General features: G+C 41.5%; 2 protein-coding genes across 3 annotated transcripts in view; one reads left to right on the top strand and one right to left on the bottom strand.

Annotated features, from left to right (window-relative positions):
* Positions 1 to 3,263, bottom strand: part of LOC126400131 (cAMP-dependent protein kinase type I-alpha regulatory subunit) — an 11,648-nt gene extending 8,385 nt beyond the window's left edge. The window contains exons 1-2 of the mRNA XM_050060638.1: positions 3,104 to 3,263; positions 1,279 to 1,494 (exon numbers count right to left, since the gene is read on the bottom strand). Of these exons, the coding sequence (XP_049916595.1) occupies positions 1,279 to 1,452 (174 nt within the window). The 5' untranslated portion in view covers positions 1,453 to 1,494; positions 3,104 to 3,263. The remainder of the gene's footprint in view (positions 1 to 1,278; positions 1,495 to 3,103) is intronic.
* A 2,217-nt stretch (positions 3,264 to 5,480) lies between these two features.
* On the top strand, positions 5,481 to 16,675 carry LOC126400130 (WD repeat domain phosphoinositide-interacting protein 1-like). 2 transcript variants are annotated; one of them, XM_050060636.1, is made up of 12 exons: positions 5,481 to 5,917; positions 7,887 to 7,969; positions 8,960 to 9,129; positions 9,233 to 9,329; positions 10,843 to 10,940; positions 11,469 to 11,561; positions 11,644 to 11,714; positions 12,184 to 12,291; positions 12,650 to 12,814; positions 12,908 to 13,015; positions 13,138 to 13,277; positions 13,720 to 16,675. In XM_050060636.1, exons 1-12 carry the CDS (start codon positions 5,832 to 5,834, stop codon positions 13,839 to 13,841), a joined length of 1,341 nt encoding a protein of 446 aa, XP_049916593.1. In that variant the 5' UTR covers positions 5,481 to 5,831; the 3' UTR covers positions 13,842 to 16,675. The 2 variants fall into 2 exon arrangements, with proteins under 2 accessions (XP_049916593.1, XP_049916594.1); XM_050060637.1 differs by having other exon boundaries at positions 8,963 to 9,129.
* Positions 16,676 to 17,337: the final 662 nt, after the last annotated feature.

A 17,337-nucleotide genomic window follows, 5' to 3' on the forward strand; every position in this document is an offset into this window, starting at 1 on the left:
CCCAGTGTAAATGTTCACTTGTCCAAAGCATGTGTATACTGTATACAAAAATCCTGTGGTGCAGTGTTTTGTTAAGTGAGCATGACGCAGAAACAACTGAAAAGAGAAAATAATAAAACTTGAGCACTGAAGTGGGGTCAGCACATGAGCTAGAAAGCTTATTATTCTTTCATTTTTTTATAACCGCTTATCCTGTTTTGGGTGATGGGGGCTGGAGCCTATCCCAGCTGACATAGGGCAAGAGGAGGGGTTCACCCTGGACAGGTCGCCAGACTATCACAGGGCTGACATAGAGACAAACAACCAGTCACAGCTACGGGCAATTTAGAGTCAACAATTAACCTGCATGTCTTTGGACTGTGGGAGGAAGCTGGTGTACCCGGAGAAAACCCATGCTGACACGGGGAGAACATGTGAACTCCGCACATAAAGGCTTCCCCACTCTTAACGTTACAAACATTTTTTTTGCTATTGCTATGTGTATCTTAGCCAAATTGCTGTTCTTGGACACACTGATGACAAAATAAAAGTTTACAACATAAAGAAGCTTTAACTGATAACATGATTAGCAAACTTATTGATAAAATTACTTAAAATTAGGGGTAGGAAACACCAGAGGCTTCACAAGACAATATTACCACCATAATTAAGTCATGATACAATATTTTGCAAATATTTTAAATGTTCTGCGACATGCTGAGTACAGCTATGAAATATACTGTGATGTATTTTGATTTATTACCTTTTTTTCCACTCATCTAAATTCCACTTATCTAATTAAATAAAGTGTTTAGTCTGTTCATCTCACTTCAATTTTACTGCAGCAAAATGCATCTAATTGACTGAAAAATAATCTGTTTTTGTTATTCTAATAGGCCTCCAAAAGTTCAGTTTGTATCTGCAAAATTAAAACTTGACATATTAAAAAAAATCCTTGTTGTCCATGTATCATCACAATATTGCCATGCAAAATATTGTGATACTGTGCTGTCTCGATATTTTCCCCCACCCCTAATAAAAATAATTGTACCTAGTAGTACATCAGGCTAAATTACTGAAAAAATGCTTCATATATGACATTATGATATCTAGCGTGTTATGTGTTTTTCTGGGATGAGAAATAAAAAGGACATACAGTCTGACAAAGTGTAAATAAACTGAATTTATGATGGCAAATATTAGCTGGCTTACGAGACAGTACATGCCTGGTGTATGTGTCAGAGTATACAATGCTCAGCTTTCAAACTGATAACCAAAATGTACTGTACACACACAAACCTTCTCAAGCCTCTCGAAGTACTCCCTGAGGAAGGCCATGGGCCTGTCCGGCCTGGAGGTGCACAGCTGGACAATGCAGTCCTTCAGCAGCTGTTGAATGTTGTGTTTCTGCACGTACTGCTCGCACTCCCTCAGGCTCCGCTCCTCCTCACTGCTCGTACTTCCAGATGCCATGACGACAACCGCGACCCTGCTCTGTGACCTCTAACCTTTGTACTGGAGAGAATGGACAGCAATGAGGAACAGGGGCACGATTTTCAGATCACCGCTCGTACAGCGTGGGCTCACTGGATTACCAGAGAGCAACACAGAGTAGGGGTGTCTGTGTGTCATCATGAGAAATGGACAAACAGAAAACGTGAGAACGTGAGAAAAATAGAACCAGAGTGAGAAGGCACTGGGAGATGGGGTGTTGTTTTGGCACCAATGAGCCTGAGAGCTTCTCAGTGTCAGGAGTGAGAGCTGGTCATATGATGTGATCACAAATATCTGACCACGAACAACAAACTCAGAAAGACACACTGTATATCCTGCCTGGGTTTATTTACTCAAAACAATGCAACTTTTTCACCAGCCTGAAAGAAGCCCTCTATCTGAGAGGCAGTATCATACACAAGGCCTAATTTTAGACAAATGCTGAAATGAAGGCCACTGAATCAATCCACTGTGAAAAAAAACCCCCCATAAAAGCGAGTGCATTTGCTCAGGGTTTGAACATTTCAGACCACAATGCTGCTGCTGAGCAAAATAGCCTGACAGATTCCAGATCATGTGATCGGCCACTGTGATATAAGCTTCTTCAGATAGCTCTGAGCTTGATCTAGCTGTGTAGTCTAAAACAGGAAGGCCTCGTGTAACCAACATGTGCATTTTAGATGCATAAAAATGACAAACAGTCCGATTCCATCCTGTCCCTGCAAGTGTATCATGCAAGTGCATCAGTGTAACAGGATTCAGATAATTTCTAATCTGACAAGGCCCAGGGGAGATTACTAGCCATGTTATCAAAGATGAGGCTGGCAAAGCCTTTATGCAACTAACTACACTCATGGTGGAAACTTGGCAGGCTTGCTTTAATCTAAACCTACCACAGGAATATCCAAGTGACAAATGATACTGTTTTCAGACCAGGTGGGATAAACTAAGAGCTAAGACTAGAAACCCAACAGCAGGGCTCATCTGCCTAACATTACTAGTAAGTGTTATTTAATTTGAAATATGTGAGATAGTGAAAGTGTGTAATTAACATGTTAATCTTCTAATTCAGTTACTGAGCTGCAGCCTCGCATCTTCTGTCTACCAAGAAGCGGGCTGTCAATTAAATTAGAGAAAACACTGCGATGCACAAATGACCTTGCTGAACAAGTGACAACGGGGTATGCAGGAGGATGGATGATGATAACGCATCTAATGGTTTACAAGTTGAGTGAATGTTATCGCCTTTAAAGCCACTGTGAGGCAAATGCCCTGTCTGTAACACCGTCTAGGTCAGCAAGGCTTCATGAGGAGGCTGACGGTTGCAGCCGAGTTACTTACAGCAAGCGGACTAACGCTAAAAAAGCCACCTTCCCTCATTTACAACAACTAGTAAGCACCAAATGTGTTAATAATATGTGTATTATACGTTAGCTTAACTGTCTTCGGCCTACGTTATGTCAGAGAGTGTGTCTACTTGATGCCTAGCTCGCTAGCTCCGTGCAAAGGCAAAGCTCTCCTCCAATGACGCCATCTTGAGTTCTATCATAAACAAACGAGAGACGGAGGAAACAAATTTCACCTATCCAGAGGTCACAAGAGCCGCGAGCTGTAAAACGCAGATACTCACAATAAACTGTAAATTCCTGCCGAGCCCTTCGTTAGCGACTCGGGATGGATGGTATTTCTCAAAGCGTACCGTTACCAGATCCTCCTCGCTTCGATTTTTTTTCCCGAGCCCTGGACCGCTGCCCCACCGGATACGGCTGAGAACCAATCAACAGCCGTCACTGACGTCAATTCTCCTCGTTCTGACATGTGAGCCCGTAACCCCTGGCAACCTTAAAGGAGCCCGCTCGGAAACCGTGACGTCAAGGAAATAGCTCAGAAATGCGAAACAAATCGATTGATATCCGATTAAAAATTAGACTGATAACAGGAATCTCTTAGTGTTGTCTCTGTTTAGAGCTCCTGGTTCACTGCAGCATGCATGGACTTCTTTCGGTTTCAAACATGAGGGTAGCCTATTTAACTATCAAAAGTAAAAGTACTCAAGAGACCAAGAGACTGTTCTTTACTTATCAGAAGGAGGGGGGTGGCTAAACTGTGACTTCATTTTTTTTTGTTAATTTTGACCCTCCCTGAAGCTACAAATATTTTTAACATGAGCCTCTCTGAGTGACTGAGTCATGAAAATGACTGACCCTCCCTCAACCATAAATTAGTTATTAGATTTTTTATTTAAAAAGCCTCGGTCTTTCATTCTTTTTGTGCATGCTGGTTAGTTTGTGCAAACCATTCATTTTTGGCCAAAGTTTAAATGAGATATAGACTGAAGTGATTTTGATGAAATATCACCGTTTTAAACTCAGATTTGGTTCCATATTTTTTTTCCTGACTGAAGCCTCCATTGCACATGATGTGTCCAAGGACTGTCGGAAATTTGAAAATCCAAAGATACCTGTTTTTGTAAGTTCTGACTATAATAAATGATTTAATTTTAGCAACTTATGAAGAAAATATGCCTTCTTTTCATGTTTTCCTTAAAAGTCTGGGGTAGAATAAATACAACCATTTAAATGTATATGCCCCTGCCTAAGCCAAAAATAAAAATCACAAGTCCATTCCCAGTGTTAAAAAAATTATTTGACATGCATCCCCTCTTTTGCACCACCCATCCCTCAGAAGTAATGAACAGTCCCTCAGCAGAAATATTGCCCCAGAAAAGACAGTAAGAATTTGAAAAGTTTAAGCATTGTGCAGCAGAGTTTAGAAGCCAAGAATGGCTTATGAAGATACTTCACCTATTAAATAACAATAATTATACATTAAAAACAAAAAGCAGTAATACAAATAGATAATAGTAATAGAAATTACCAACAACAAAAAATGTATTTACAAGATGAGATGCATCACAAATGAATCAGTTAAGTGTTATGAGTCTTCGCAAATTAGAGTCCTATTCAGATGTTTTTTGAATAATGATAATGTAGATATTTATAACTGTTATTATATATATATCTATATATATATATATATAGATAGATATATATATAATATAATACAAGTACCTCACAAAATTGAATCAACCACAGTAACCGTTCCACCAGCATATATGGAATATGAGACAGTGGGCCCCAGGGCTCAGACATGCAAAAGTCTGCACCACCTCTCATACATAGGAGCAAAACAAACAGACTTTGTGATTTGTCTTTGTAGTTATTATGCATCTTTTTGTAGTTTTCTTCCTTGGTGGTAATTTTGTGTATCCTTTTGGTACTTTTGCATCTATGCGTAGTTGTTGTGTGTCATTTTGAGGTAATTTTGTCTCCTTTCTGGTTATTTTGTGTCTCTTTGCAGTTCTTTAGCATCTTTTTCTGTCCCTTTGTGTTCATTCTGAGTCTTGGTATGTGTTAATTTGAGTTACATTTTGCAGGTGAAGGCCAGAGGGGACACTTTGGGCCCCTCAGCCAGTAACCGGTAGGCCTGTTCAGTAATCCACAAGGGACAAGGGCCTACATATATGTTGTCCCAAGCCTATTTGTTGTGTGTAGCCTAATAAATACATTACATTTTAGGGAATGTTTCAATATTCAGCACCTGTATTTGGGTTTAATCATTGAAGCTATGTAAACACAATAAATAAATAAATGAAAAAATAAAAGTTAAAACAAACAAATAAATTATACTTATTATAATACATTTTTTAAGAGCCAAATAAGACTAAGTTAGCTTTATTCCGCAGCTGCACATCTCTCCCTGGGTCGTTGATGTGTCGTTGCACAGTCAGACAAAAAGCTTGATACGTCTTTCATCCAATGAAATCATCAAAACAATTCCTCGTGACAAGACTGAAAGTATAATTGGCCAATCAACCATATTTCCCCTAAATAGGCGGTTCTTAATTGATTGACAGCTCTCATGTCAAATCACTTAGAAGCTCTAAACAGCTCCACCAATAGAACACCAGGAAGGAGGATTTGACACGTTGCCGCCAGCCAATCAGGACGCACCTCACAATGACGCATCCACCCATCAGCTGTTTTTGTTTTGCTGTGTGAATACTGGAAGTTAATAACATAATAACAACACTGTCTGTCGACTGACTGAAGCGAAACGGCTCGTGAAGGAGGTGAAATCGTTTCTATTTGACCCTGGTCAGATTTTGGGACAGTGCACGCGCTGTGTGATGTGTGCCATCTGAGCCAGCCTGCCCGGACATTCCTCTCCCCGAAGAGTGCGAGCGTGGCGCTTGGAGTCGGGGGGCAGAGGAGGGGAAGCGGGTTCCGGCGGGGATCGACCCGAGCCCAAGGCCTCCGACCTCGGCCAGCGAGAGGAGAGGGAATTCGGCGGCTCGGATGGAGTCCCAGGAGTCCCAGGACGTGCCGGACGGCCCCGCCGTGCACCGAGCCTTCATCTGTGCCTCGTTTAACCAGGACACCACGTAAGCGACCTGCGGGCTGGGCCCAGCTTGAACTCAATCTCCTTGATGCACCTGACTGTTGCATAATTATTTACAGTAGTATATGTTTTATTTTTATGCCACTTAATAATAGCGCGAACAATTAGGCAGATGCGTGTGTGTGTGCGTCCAAAATGACACTACTGTATCCCTCATTAAAACTTACAGATAAGTCCCCAGCAGCTGAAAGTGAAGTAGGCCACTGTGTTAATCTTCATGGCTTGTTGCACATTAAACCAAACACTTACTAACCAAACCTATGGCTGTTGTGTAATAAGACCCAGCTTTACGTAATTAATTGAAAACCGGACTATTATACCATATTACACACTAATAATTAACTGTAAGAGCAAATGTGGTATTTTTCTAAGGTTATAGCAGTATTGTTGAAAGTAGCTTTACAATCAGTGCCACTTTTTTCCTCTAACATCTGTGCTCTAAGTGTCCACCGTCCCATGCTCAGGGGTTATTACCTATAACAGACACATCCAGCAGAACACAGGTGTGTCACCTTACACAAACATCTGCTTTGGCTCTGATTGTAAAACTAACCAGGTGGCCAAACAGCCAGCTAACTTCAGCCATGATAAGATAAGGCAAGCTTCCCCTAGAGGAAATTAACAGATTTCAAAAGGCAGCTGCGTTATGGCTCTGCTGTCTAAACAAGATAAAATAGTCTGGAAGACATCATGTCATATGGGCTGCCATCCTTGGGTGAGGTAAAGCCCGGATCTGACCCGGTGGCTGCCTCTTGTCAGTTATGAACATACTGTACGTTGGTCTCATGCCACCTGAACAGTGTGGCCAGTGATGGTTCAGTTATCAGTAGTACTGTGATGTAAAAACGTGGTGATCACACTGAGCCTGCACTGTTTCCTTGATGGAAACTAACAGTCGTAGACACAGTGGTATACACATAGATTTTACCCTGTTTTGTGCAGAACTATACGAGTGATTGCTCATGCGTGTGCATGGATAATCTCATTCTTTTCAATAGCGAGCTATTCCTTTTAACCAAATCCATTTACTAATCTGTTCTAGTAATACCAAACAAATAGAAAATGTTTTGTGGGATTATTTTACTGCAAGCAAGTAGTTGCCTTTGTGTATCAAAATGTTGACAACAAATTGTGTGTGTCGTTTGTGTGACAGCAAATATAACTCATCGAATCACTTATTTTAATCATTGTAACTGAAAACTGTAAAGTGTTATCATTGGGCCCCCTGGCCTTCACCTGCAAATTGGCACTAAAATTAACAGGTAATGGCCAGGAAGAGACTCAAAATCACAAAAAAGAGACACAAAAAGACCACAAAGAGATGCAAAACAACCACAAAGAGATGCTTAACAACCACAAAGAGATGCAAAACAACCACAAAGAGAGGCAAAATGACCTCAAAGAGACATGAAACGCCTACAAAGGGACACAAATAGACCACAAAGAGATGCAAAACAACTACTAAGAAATGCTAAAGAACTGCAAAGAGACACAAAATGACCTTAAAGAGACATAAAACGACTACAGAGACACAAAACAACCACAGAGGCAAAATGACNGAGAGACACAAAACAACCACAAAGAGAGGCAAAATGACCTCAAAGAGACATACAGCGACTACAAAGAGACACAAATAGACTGCAAAGAGATGCAAAACAACCACTAAGAGATGCTAAAGAACTGCAAAGAGACATAAAATGACTAAAAAGAGAAACAAAACCACTAATAAATGCACATCGACTAAAAAGAGACACAAAACAACAACAAAAAAAGGGAAAAAAACCACAAAGTCTGTGTGTCTTGCTCCTAATTAGGTAGGATAGTTAAGCTTTTTGCATGTCTGTGCCCAGGAGCCCATCGTCTCACAATCTGCTGACGAGTGTTACTAAGGTGTTTTTCCTCTTATAACAATGGTGTCTGTGGCTGTAAGGCTGTTTGTGTTCCTATTGTAGTTCTCTGTCAGTGGGCACCAAGACCGGCTACCGGCTCTTCTCAGTCACTGCTGTGGACAAACTGGACTGCATCCATGAGGGAGGTAAGATGGACGCCGTACTTTACTGTTTGAAGTAGTCTTAAAGAGTTAAAATTACAGGAAGTGTATATCATGTCCCATGACAGCTCCCCTGCGCAGCCACATCTACAAAACCAGTCATGCATGTACAGAAAGTACACTGTGAACCAGCAGCATCTCCTCCCTGTGGTGACATCACTGCAGAGTGATGGAAGTCCACACAGTATTATTTGAGCTGTGGTCAGGTTCACCTTGGTCGTACAACGGCTCAGACAGGCCGCAACATGTTTGCTCTGCTGTACACAGAGGGTAAACACAGGAGTGCTCAACTTTCTAATCCTCAATACCAACAACGAAAAAGAAAGTTTGGAGGCGGTTTGAGGAAGTTTGAGCTCTCTGTGTCTGGGGACTGACAGTTTCTCTTAAAGGGACAGTTCACACCAACATCAAAAATACATTATTCTTTTCTTTAACCTGTAGTTCTATTTATCAGTCTAGATTGTTTTGGTGTGAGTTGCTGAGTTCTGAGACATCTGCCTTCTTTCAAATATAAAGGAACTCGGTGGCACTCTGCTTGTGGTGCTCCAAGCACCAAAAATACATTTCAAAAACTCAACAGCAATGTCTCTTTCCAGAAGTCATGACCCAATTACTCAAGATAATCCACAAACCTTGTCATGAGCAGTTTCATGTAGGAGCTATTTTTAGGCTACCGAAGTACACCCATCATATGTATCACCGCACAGCGTGCATCAACTCATGCTCGTGACAGCAAGAAATGTAAACATTTATGGCATCTTCGTCTGTGGAGCTGTAACATTAGCTAGCTCAGTGGTGCTAGGTGAGCTAGCAGTAGATGCACACTTCCTTCTGCACAGTGAGGTGCAGTAAATTGTGTAGGTATTGACAAGAAAATATGTAATATTTGCCTTTATTGCACCAGTGATACGAGCTTACATTGCTTTCTGAGTTAAAGTATTGCAATCCAAGGTGTTCCTGTTGCCCCTCTCCCAGTAGAGTGTCCAGACGTGTATATAGTGGAGAGACTGTTCTCCAGTAGCCTGGTGGTGGTGGTCAGTCTGTCCATGCCACGGCGAATGAACGTCTACCATTTCAAGAAAGGCACCGAGATCTGTAACTACAGCTACTCCAACAACATCCTCTCCGTCAGGCTCAACAGACAGGTAAGGACAGGAAGTAGATCTTTCTGTAGCTGTGATGTTTTTGTTATGGCGATCTTTCTTCAACTGTGGCTGTCACTTTGTCACTGTGTCACTGTTACCTCAGCGGCTGGTGGTGTGCCTGGAGGAGTCGATCTACATCCACAATATCAAAGACATGAAGCTACTTAAGACCCTGCTCAACACACCCATCAACCTCACAGGTACGCTCAAGTTGTTATACAGACATCTCAAAATAGACCTTATAAAAAGTGTGTACACTGATTCCAATTGACTCTGACCAAAATCTTGTTAAGTACTTCACTTTAAAGTCATGTTGTGTAACTTTTGCTACATAGAGGCCACAAGTGACATTTACAGGATGATGATGGCGGCTGTTAGGGTTATTTTCATTATCAATTTTTCTGCCCATTATGCCCCAAAGCCCAGGGCGCCTTCTTCAAATGGCATGTTTTAAGAAAAGCAAAGAAATCTTCTTTTAAAAAAAAATCAATCAAGCAAACGTTTTTGGTTTTTTGCTTTAAAAATTTGCTTTAACAGTTATTCGATTATAAAAACAGTTGCCAATTAATTTTCTGTCCATCAACTAATCGAGTAATTGACTAATCATCGTAGTTCTGAATGCTATCGCACATAGCACAACCAGAGAGGAGACATAAAGCCAACAAACTGAATCAGTAATGTTGGTTGTAGAACAAGTTTGTAAAACTAACCAGGTGGCTAAACAGTCAGCTAACTTCAGCCATGATAAGATAGATGCCTTTATTAGCCCACAGAAGCTACTGGTTATACTCAACAAAGAAAGGCTATAGAAGCCAAACCATCGTCTGTAAAGAAATGAGCAAGAGTGCATTTTATTGCTTATAAGCTCAGTGTCCATTATGAAGATGAAGAATATGTTATTTTGTTTTCCAGGATGTACATAGCACTGCTTTAAAGCTACTTGCCTACAGAAACACTTTTGTCTTGCATTATAAGTAGATGCTCAAAATAAAATACAGTACTTACAATGGATTAGCCTGGAAATCCAGACCCAAATCTAGAAAGATTTAGTGTCTGGCTGTGAGTAATGCAAATGGCCCAACTCGAGGGGCGGCACCAAGCATGCATTTGAAAATATCACTGCAATTGGATAACACTACGACCAATCAGAACAATACACGGGGTGACGTATCCAGAGTGCTACCAGCGGAGCTAACTGGTAGATTAGACTCTTGCCGTATCTGGTCGGCAAAACAGCAAACACGTCCTTCTTGCAAAGGAAAGATTCGAGCGCCGTCTTCTGTTCCTCTTTTAGAGAAAAAGCCAAGTCTAACTCGTTCATTGTAGCGGCCAAAGCCGTTTCAAACAACTGGTGTTCATCCGTAGCCATCTTGCAATGTTTACTGACTGATTCCGGACTTCGTCGTTGCAGCGCTGTCGTCATCTGTTTAGCTCGCCTCTGGCCCGCCTACATCAGATACACCGATGTGATTGGTGCAGCTCGGCTCCAACGGCATGGGTAATGAGCATCATTACTGATTGCCAGAGTGACTCGCTGAGCAAATTCAAATTGTGCTCTCGCGAGAACTCTGGATTTCCAGGGTAACAATAGATCCAGACAGACAACGCATATGTAGCTCTACAGTAAGGCAACGAGAGATCAGTCCAGTAGGTGTGTTGAAGAAAAAAAAGAGAGGAAACTGCCTATAAACCATCTTCTGTACTCCCTTGTAGGTCTCTGCGCTCTTTCCGTCAACCACAGTAACTCATACCTGGCGTACCCGGGCAGTGCCACCATTGGAGAGATCACTGTCTACGATGCCAACAACCTGGTGAGTGGAAATACAAACTATTATTATGAAGTAAGTGTTGATTGCTCTAAGTCATGGCTATAGAAGTATGACACCATTTGCAGTTTGATTGGTTCCCTGTAAGCCTCATTTTCACTTCGCAATTCTGTCCGCCACTGGGTAGGATCTCCTGGGAAAGTACAGCCTTAATTTACAGCACAAGGGAAGAGCGTCAACCATCGCGCATCCAAAACTGGAAGAGCTTTTGTCTTTTCCCGGTAGCTATCTATAGCTTTCCCCAGTTACCAAAGAGTATTAGTGTACGGTAAATTCTTTACAGTTACTATCCTCAGTAGTGGAGATAGTAGATGGTGAAACAACAGAAGTAACTGTGGAAACTGTGGTAGCTGCTAGGCTCTAAGGACAATGGTTCCAGTTGTCTTTGCGACAGTGGTGGCGGGGCAACAGAGGGCAAAAATGGAGCTGTTATCATATCTCTTGAAAACCCCATGAGGGCAAGCAGCTCAGTTTTGCTGCTGATGTCATTAGACATATATTTGCCCCCTTTAGAGCACCTTGACGTTGATCCAAGCCCATGACAGCCCCCTGGCGGCCCTCACCTTCAATGCCTCTGGATCCAAACTGGCCAGCGCTTCAGAGAAGGTAAGGATTCCTTCTTTTTTTTTTACCCCTCTGTCTGTTTTATTGCCCTCCAACTTCTGTGTGACCACTTCCTCTTCTACAGGGCACCGTCATCAGAGTCTTCAGTGTTCCCGAAGGACAGAGACTGTTTGAATTCCGCCGAGGGATGAAGAGGTTAGCGCTTATATTTTCATGTGGTTTTTTAAAAAAAAAAAGCATTAACAAGTAAATTGTGGAGGAGATGATTCATGGTGGTGATTAAACAAAAGGCTTGTGACAGGAACGTCAGCAGTTTAAATGACCCTTCTGTTACTCAGCAGTTAGCTGAGTAAGACAGTGGAAGTGGTTGTGGTTGCACTGTGTCAATGAGTGAGTATCAGTGATTAAGACTACAGCAATTTGAGCAGCTTAATGGTGGAAACATTAGACTGACACACACTGTAGAGGCACACAAACACATATACGCACTCACATGCACATACGCTCAGTGAAGTGATCAGGTTTAATCTAAGAATGGTGTTAAATTTGGCTTACATACGGCCTAGTTATTTAAAAAATATCAATTATGTGCATGTATTTTTTCAATAAACATGTTCATTTAACCATAAGAGTGCTGTCCTTTTCTCTCGTCCGTGTCTGTCAGATATGTTAGCATCAGTTCATTGTCCTTCAGCGCGGATGCCCAGTTCCTGTGTGCCTCCAGCAACACTGAGACGGTTCATATCTTTAAACTGGAGCAGCACAGCCCTAGGTAAACACACACTAACATACACATACTTATGTTCATCCAGATCAAAATAAACCCTGTTATTTGCTGACCTTTTTTAAACTCTGGTAAAATGTTGTCCTCTTGAACATTACTTTACAATAGTGATAGTGATTTCTGTGTATTAGAGGTCTGCTTCCAGTGCATTGTCCTTCCCTGACCCTTGCATGGTTCAGAAAAGGACAGTGCATGGAATGAGCAGCACCCTCTGCTGTATTTCTGATGTAAAGCATCCAGGAGTGTGCCTGTGAAATTCAACTAAGAGGCTTACTATAGATAATGTAGTTTTACAGAAGTCTCCAGCAATGATTAGTTTATTTTATTTACTTTAACTTCCTTGCAGTCAAGACGAAGAGTCTCCCACATGGTCTGCATATGTGGGCAAAATGTTCACAGCAGCCAGCACCTACCTGCCCGCTCAGGTGTCCGACATGATGCATCAGGACAGGGCCTTCGCCACGGTTCGGCTCAACATGTTCGGCCTGAAGAACATCTGCGCCCTGGCTACGTAAGGCAGAGCTAGACAAGAGAGGGGTGTTTTATACAAGAGGTGTATTTATGTGTAGGTTTGTTCATGTCTCCTGTGTGTTTTGTTCGTCAGGATTCAGAAGCTCCCTCGCCTGCTGGTGGCGTCCTCAGACGGGTTTCTCTACATTTATAATGTGGATCCACAGGATGGAGGCGAGTGTGTCCTGGTCCAGAAACACAGGTGTGTATGTCTTAGTGTGGTAGTATGGTTATTGGAACGCAGAGATTTGTTTTCTGCTTGTTTTATCAGAAAGATTTGGGTGCTGCAATGTTGTTGAGTCTTTGTCTGCTCTGTCTGCACAGGCTGTTTGACTCCAGCGAGGAGCAGGTGGAAGAAAAGGAAGAGGAGAATCAAGAGGATGTTTCTCCCCAACCAGCCAGCCAATCGTACGCTGCCACAGTGGCTCTCCCTTCAACCCCACCCTCCTCTACCACTCTCATGGGTACAGTATTCCTGAACATACACTTAAAAAAACCTCTCCAAGATTCAACACTGGCCTGTCTTAGTGGATACTTAAATTACTCCTTAAACCCTACTGTGCACTACATCATCTATATGTGTTATGTTTTAACCACTGCTTCCACTGTTGTTAGGCAAATCCTTAAACCTGCTTTTGTAATAGCAACTAGTTGTCACTTGAGGTTGGATTGTAGATTTAGGGGCTGGAAGTTGACGACAATGTTAAAAAAATGTCTTCATTCACACTTAATTGAAGATTATTAAAACTGTAAAGCACCTATAAAGTCAGTTTTGCAACTCTAGTCTAAGATGGCATTTCAGCTCTGACAGCAGTACACTATGGTACATCCATTCCAAAGCACATGTAGAGAAAAGTCAGCATGTAAGCGGCTATAAAATCCTCTCCTCTTTCCCTCTCTTCCCAGGTTACTCTGAGGATGGTGGAGCCCAGAAGGGTGAGGTCATCCCAGAACACGAGTTCGCTGAGGGCCCTGTCTGCCTGGACGACGAGAACGAGTTCCCTCCAGTCGGCAACCAGAGTAACTGACCAAACCCTCCCTTCCCGTGAAACAACCGTCCCTGCGTAACACTCAGACTGGTTCAAGCAGGGAAGGTGGACAAAAATACTCGTGTTGAAACATTGTGTCAACCCCCCCCCTCCCACGTGTACCCCTGCTGGCCTAGGGTCAAATCTTACCAGAATGTTACTTCCTGGTGTTCCTGTATTCTGCGTTCCTCTCACTTTTTGTAAGGAATAAAGATTAAAAAAAACAGAAAAAAAAGAGTGGACGGTCCACTCATTTAAAAACATTCACAACATGTTAGACACACTCAAAGACTGTCTGAGAGTCCCACTGTTAAAGATCCCCTCCACTCAAAAATGTGTTTTCGTCTGTTTATGTCCCCTAAAATGTCTGACCTTGACGATACTGACTTGAATCTGTGCAGTTTGTTACTAGAGAGGTGTTTTCACATTCCTCTACTGAAGGGGGCGATATCTGTGCACTTCCCTAAAATTCAAACATACACAAGCCAGCTTAGGTACGTCACTAATACAAAAGCCAATCTCTGACTAATACAGCAAACACATATCGACGAGGGGATGAGACAGCGGCAAAGAAAGAGCGAACTTATTACATGTAAAATAAAATCTCAGCCAGACGGAATATATCTTAATGCAAACTTTGATGAGACCTCTTATGTATAATTACATAATAACAATGTGAACACACTGTTAACATTGTAACAGATTTTATTGTATGTTTCGCAACCACTAACGCTGTGTCAGCCACTGCCAGTTAGCCTACAAGCTAACAAACAACATGAACCAATAAAAGATGCTAACTACACTTACCATTCTGAGACATCTGCTAGTTGTAGATTTTGGTGCACAACAGACTCCTCGTCTGAGTCTGGATATGACTGAGACTTAAACACGTATGGCTGAATCTCTCTGATGTTTTATTTAACCCTAACGGTAGCCATCTTGATGCTTTTGATGCTCTGTCATTGGTCAATTTAGCACAAGCAGCAATCTTGGACCCCATCAGCTATCGCTTGATGATGGTAAAGTCTCTGCTGTAACGGGTTCATGGGAGAAGTTATACATCTATTTATTTTAACCCAAACAACGATTTCTTTCCCTAACCTTAACCAAGAAATCCGTCCCTGACAAAAAGCCCTAAAGACAAGTGTCTCGCAACAGCTTGTAATGGCCAATATTTCGGGAGATACGGTGTAGCTAGCGGATATCCAGGCCAAGCGCTCCTTACGGTTCAATTAGCAACTTGAGACAGGTCCAGACAACATTTCAGCTAATCTTTGTAAGCAGATATCTGTATATAAATGCAGGTAAAGTAGGAAAAAGCTAGCTGGTGGGATCCAATACAAAAATCTTGTACCATTGCCCACAGATTCTTCATACATATGCAGATATCCAGGGTGCGTTCAGCCCCAAAAACAGCTTATTTCGATGGAAACAGTGGTGCGTTGAACACCCTGTTGTGTACGATGGGTTATGCAAATGCACTGCCTTTTTAATACAGCAGGGTTTATATACATGTCGCTGCTGATTGGGTAACTTCTCAGAAAAAAACGTACCTTAAGGCCTGTGGCACAACATTCAACCTGAAAACCATTGCAAACTGAACGTGCTCCTGTTTATACAGATTGGAGAAGGAGCAGATGTGCCTCCATCACCATTTCTGTTTTTTCCCTCCTCTTTTTATGTGGAAAAAACATGTTAAACGAAATATTAATCATAGTGTAATTTTTTAAACATACTTTAAAACGTGTCTGGAAGGGGGCTTTAACTCTCATAATACGCCATTATCAACAGTGTTAAACGTCTTTTTAAAACCATGAAACTCTGACAACACAATGATGTTATTGTTGCACAATATCATGGTAGCAATCAGATGAACATATGATTGATCTGGCAGCGTATTGGTGAGCAGACTTGAATATGCCAAGGTAGTAGAGGAGACGAGAAGCGGACCTGGCCTGCAGCTGATGTAGAATAACCAGGGGCCAGATTCACAAAAATGCCCTTGAGATGTCACCTGAAAGGTAATTTTAACAGCTTCTAAACAAGCCAAGCTCAATCAGACAATAATATAAATTTAATATAAAATTAATCATCTCTTTTAAGATCGAAGAAAATGTATCATAAGGGCATTTCTGTCAGTCAGGCCTCAGGAATCTGGGAGCTAATCAATGGGCATTAAATGTGTCACACCTCAGTAAAGACGAGCAGGAGTTCACTCAAGAAGGAATAGATGTTGTAAGCGCGATACACTATTTAAATCATGATACATGCAGTGAGTATTATATGACTTGCAGATGCAGCTGTCATACTAATTATGGTAGGGATAGACGAGACTAAACACCTGCGGAAGTCACAAATGTAACCTGATAATACATGTGGAGGAGTCGGCTCTGTGGAGGAGGAACAGTAAACAGCTAACTGTGAACAAGCTTTTATGGTGAAGCTGTGTACAACAACGTTACTGGTCATTGAATTTCAGTGATATCCTGAAGACCTTTTTATTTACTACGTGATGCTGAGTTCATGTTAACATGCAAGTCATAGTCATTTTTACTTTGATGTATTAATTATTCTTTTGCAAAAAAATGTTTTAAGTATTACACATCAACGCATAGACTTACCGTGCGTAAATATATATTGAGGATTTTTACTGTGTGTATAATGTATATATATATAACATTTATATATAGTACTGTTGTAATAAGTAACATGGTAATACCATTTGATTTGCCAAAAGATGGCACTGTTAGGACACCCTTACGCTGCATTGAGTTGTTCAGTACTGGACATTTACACCAGAGACTCATTAAAGCTGAGAAGTGATTCAAACTCTGCATATTGTAGTTTTGATTTTAAAGAGCTTAATTTCAGTTGCTTATGTTTGAATCCTGTAATTTAACTTTGGTGTTCTTCAACCTAGATCTTATTGCCCCATGTTTTTGTGTTTAAATGACTAACAGGCTGGGATGGATTACTGAATGTGGGTCAGGGAGCCCTGGACTAGACCCTCTGTCTGAAGTCTATCAAACAACTACAAAGAAATTTGACAATAGGATTTACAAGTGATTGTTTTTGCCACTGACAGTGTAAGATTTCTATGAGTGTCTGACAACAGTATGGACAGGATCCCTACGGAGGTCGACCTTTTTGTTACAGAGTAAGACCCGTTTTGTTTGACCAGAAACAACCCTGAAATCCCTCTTGCCAAACCCACCAGACGCCTTTTAAATAAGTAGTAATTTCAGCATGTATAGGCCCACCCTTTTGTTCATTTTTGGGTGAATTAAAGGGAAATTTTGGTTTATTTCAACCCGCCTCCTATCGTCCTAAATTTGTTTCAAGTGACTAGTGACATAAAAATAATAGTTAGCATGTTAGCCGTTAGCCTAGATACAGCCAGGGCGCATAGTAGCGTCAGACCTGTTAAAACGTAAGTGAACGGGCATACTTCAAGTGCAAAGTTAGTCCACTAAACAAGCTTTGTTTCCACAAAGAC

The sequence above is a fragment of the Epinephelus moara genome, chromosome 13 (genome assembly GCF_006386435.1).
Source record: "Epinephelus moara isolate mb chromosome 13, YSFRI_EMoa_1.0, whole genome shotgun sequence".
Taxonomy (NCBI): Eukaryota; Metazoa; Chordata; class Actinopteri; order Perciformes; family Serranidae; genus Epinephelus; species Epinephelus moara.

What these genes read in the sequence shown, in the direction of transcription:
- LOC126400130 (XM_050060636.1), top strand. Translation starts at nt 5,832, where the DNA reads ATGGAGTCCCAGGAGTCCCAGGACGTGCCGGACGGCCCCGCCGTGCAC. An exon ending in TGGCCAGCGCTTCAGAGAAG is followed by an intron (nt 11,562 to 11,643) that starts GTAAGGATTCCT and finishes CCTCTTCTACAG; the next exon opens with GGCACCGTCATCAGAGTCTT. An exon ending in CTGGAGCAGCACAGCCCTAG is followed by an intron (nt 12,292 to 12,649) that starts GTAAACACACAC and finishes ACTTCCTTGCAG; the next exon opens with TCAAGACGAAGAGTCTCCCA.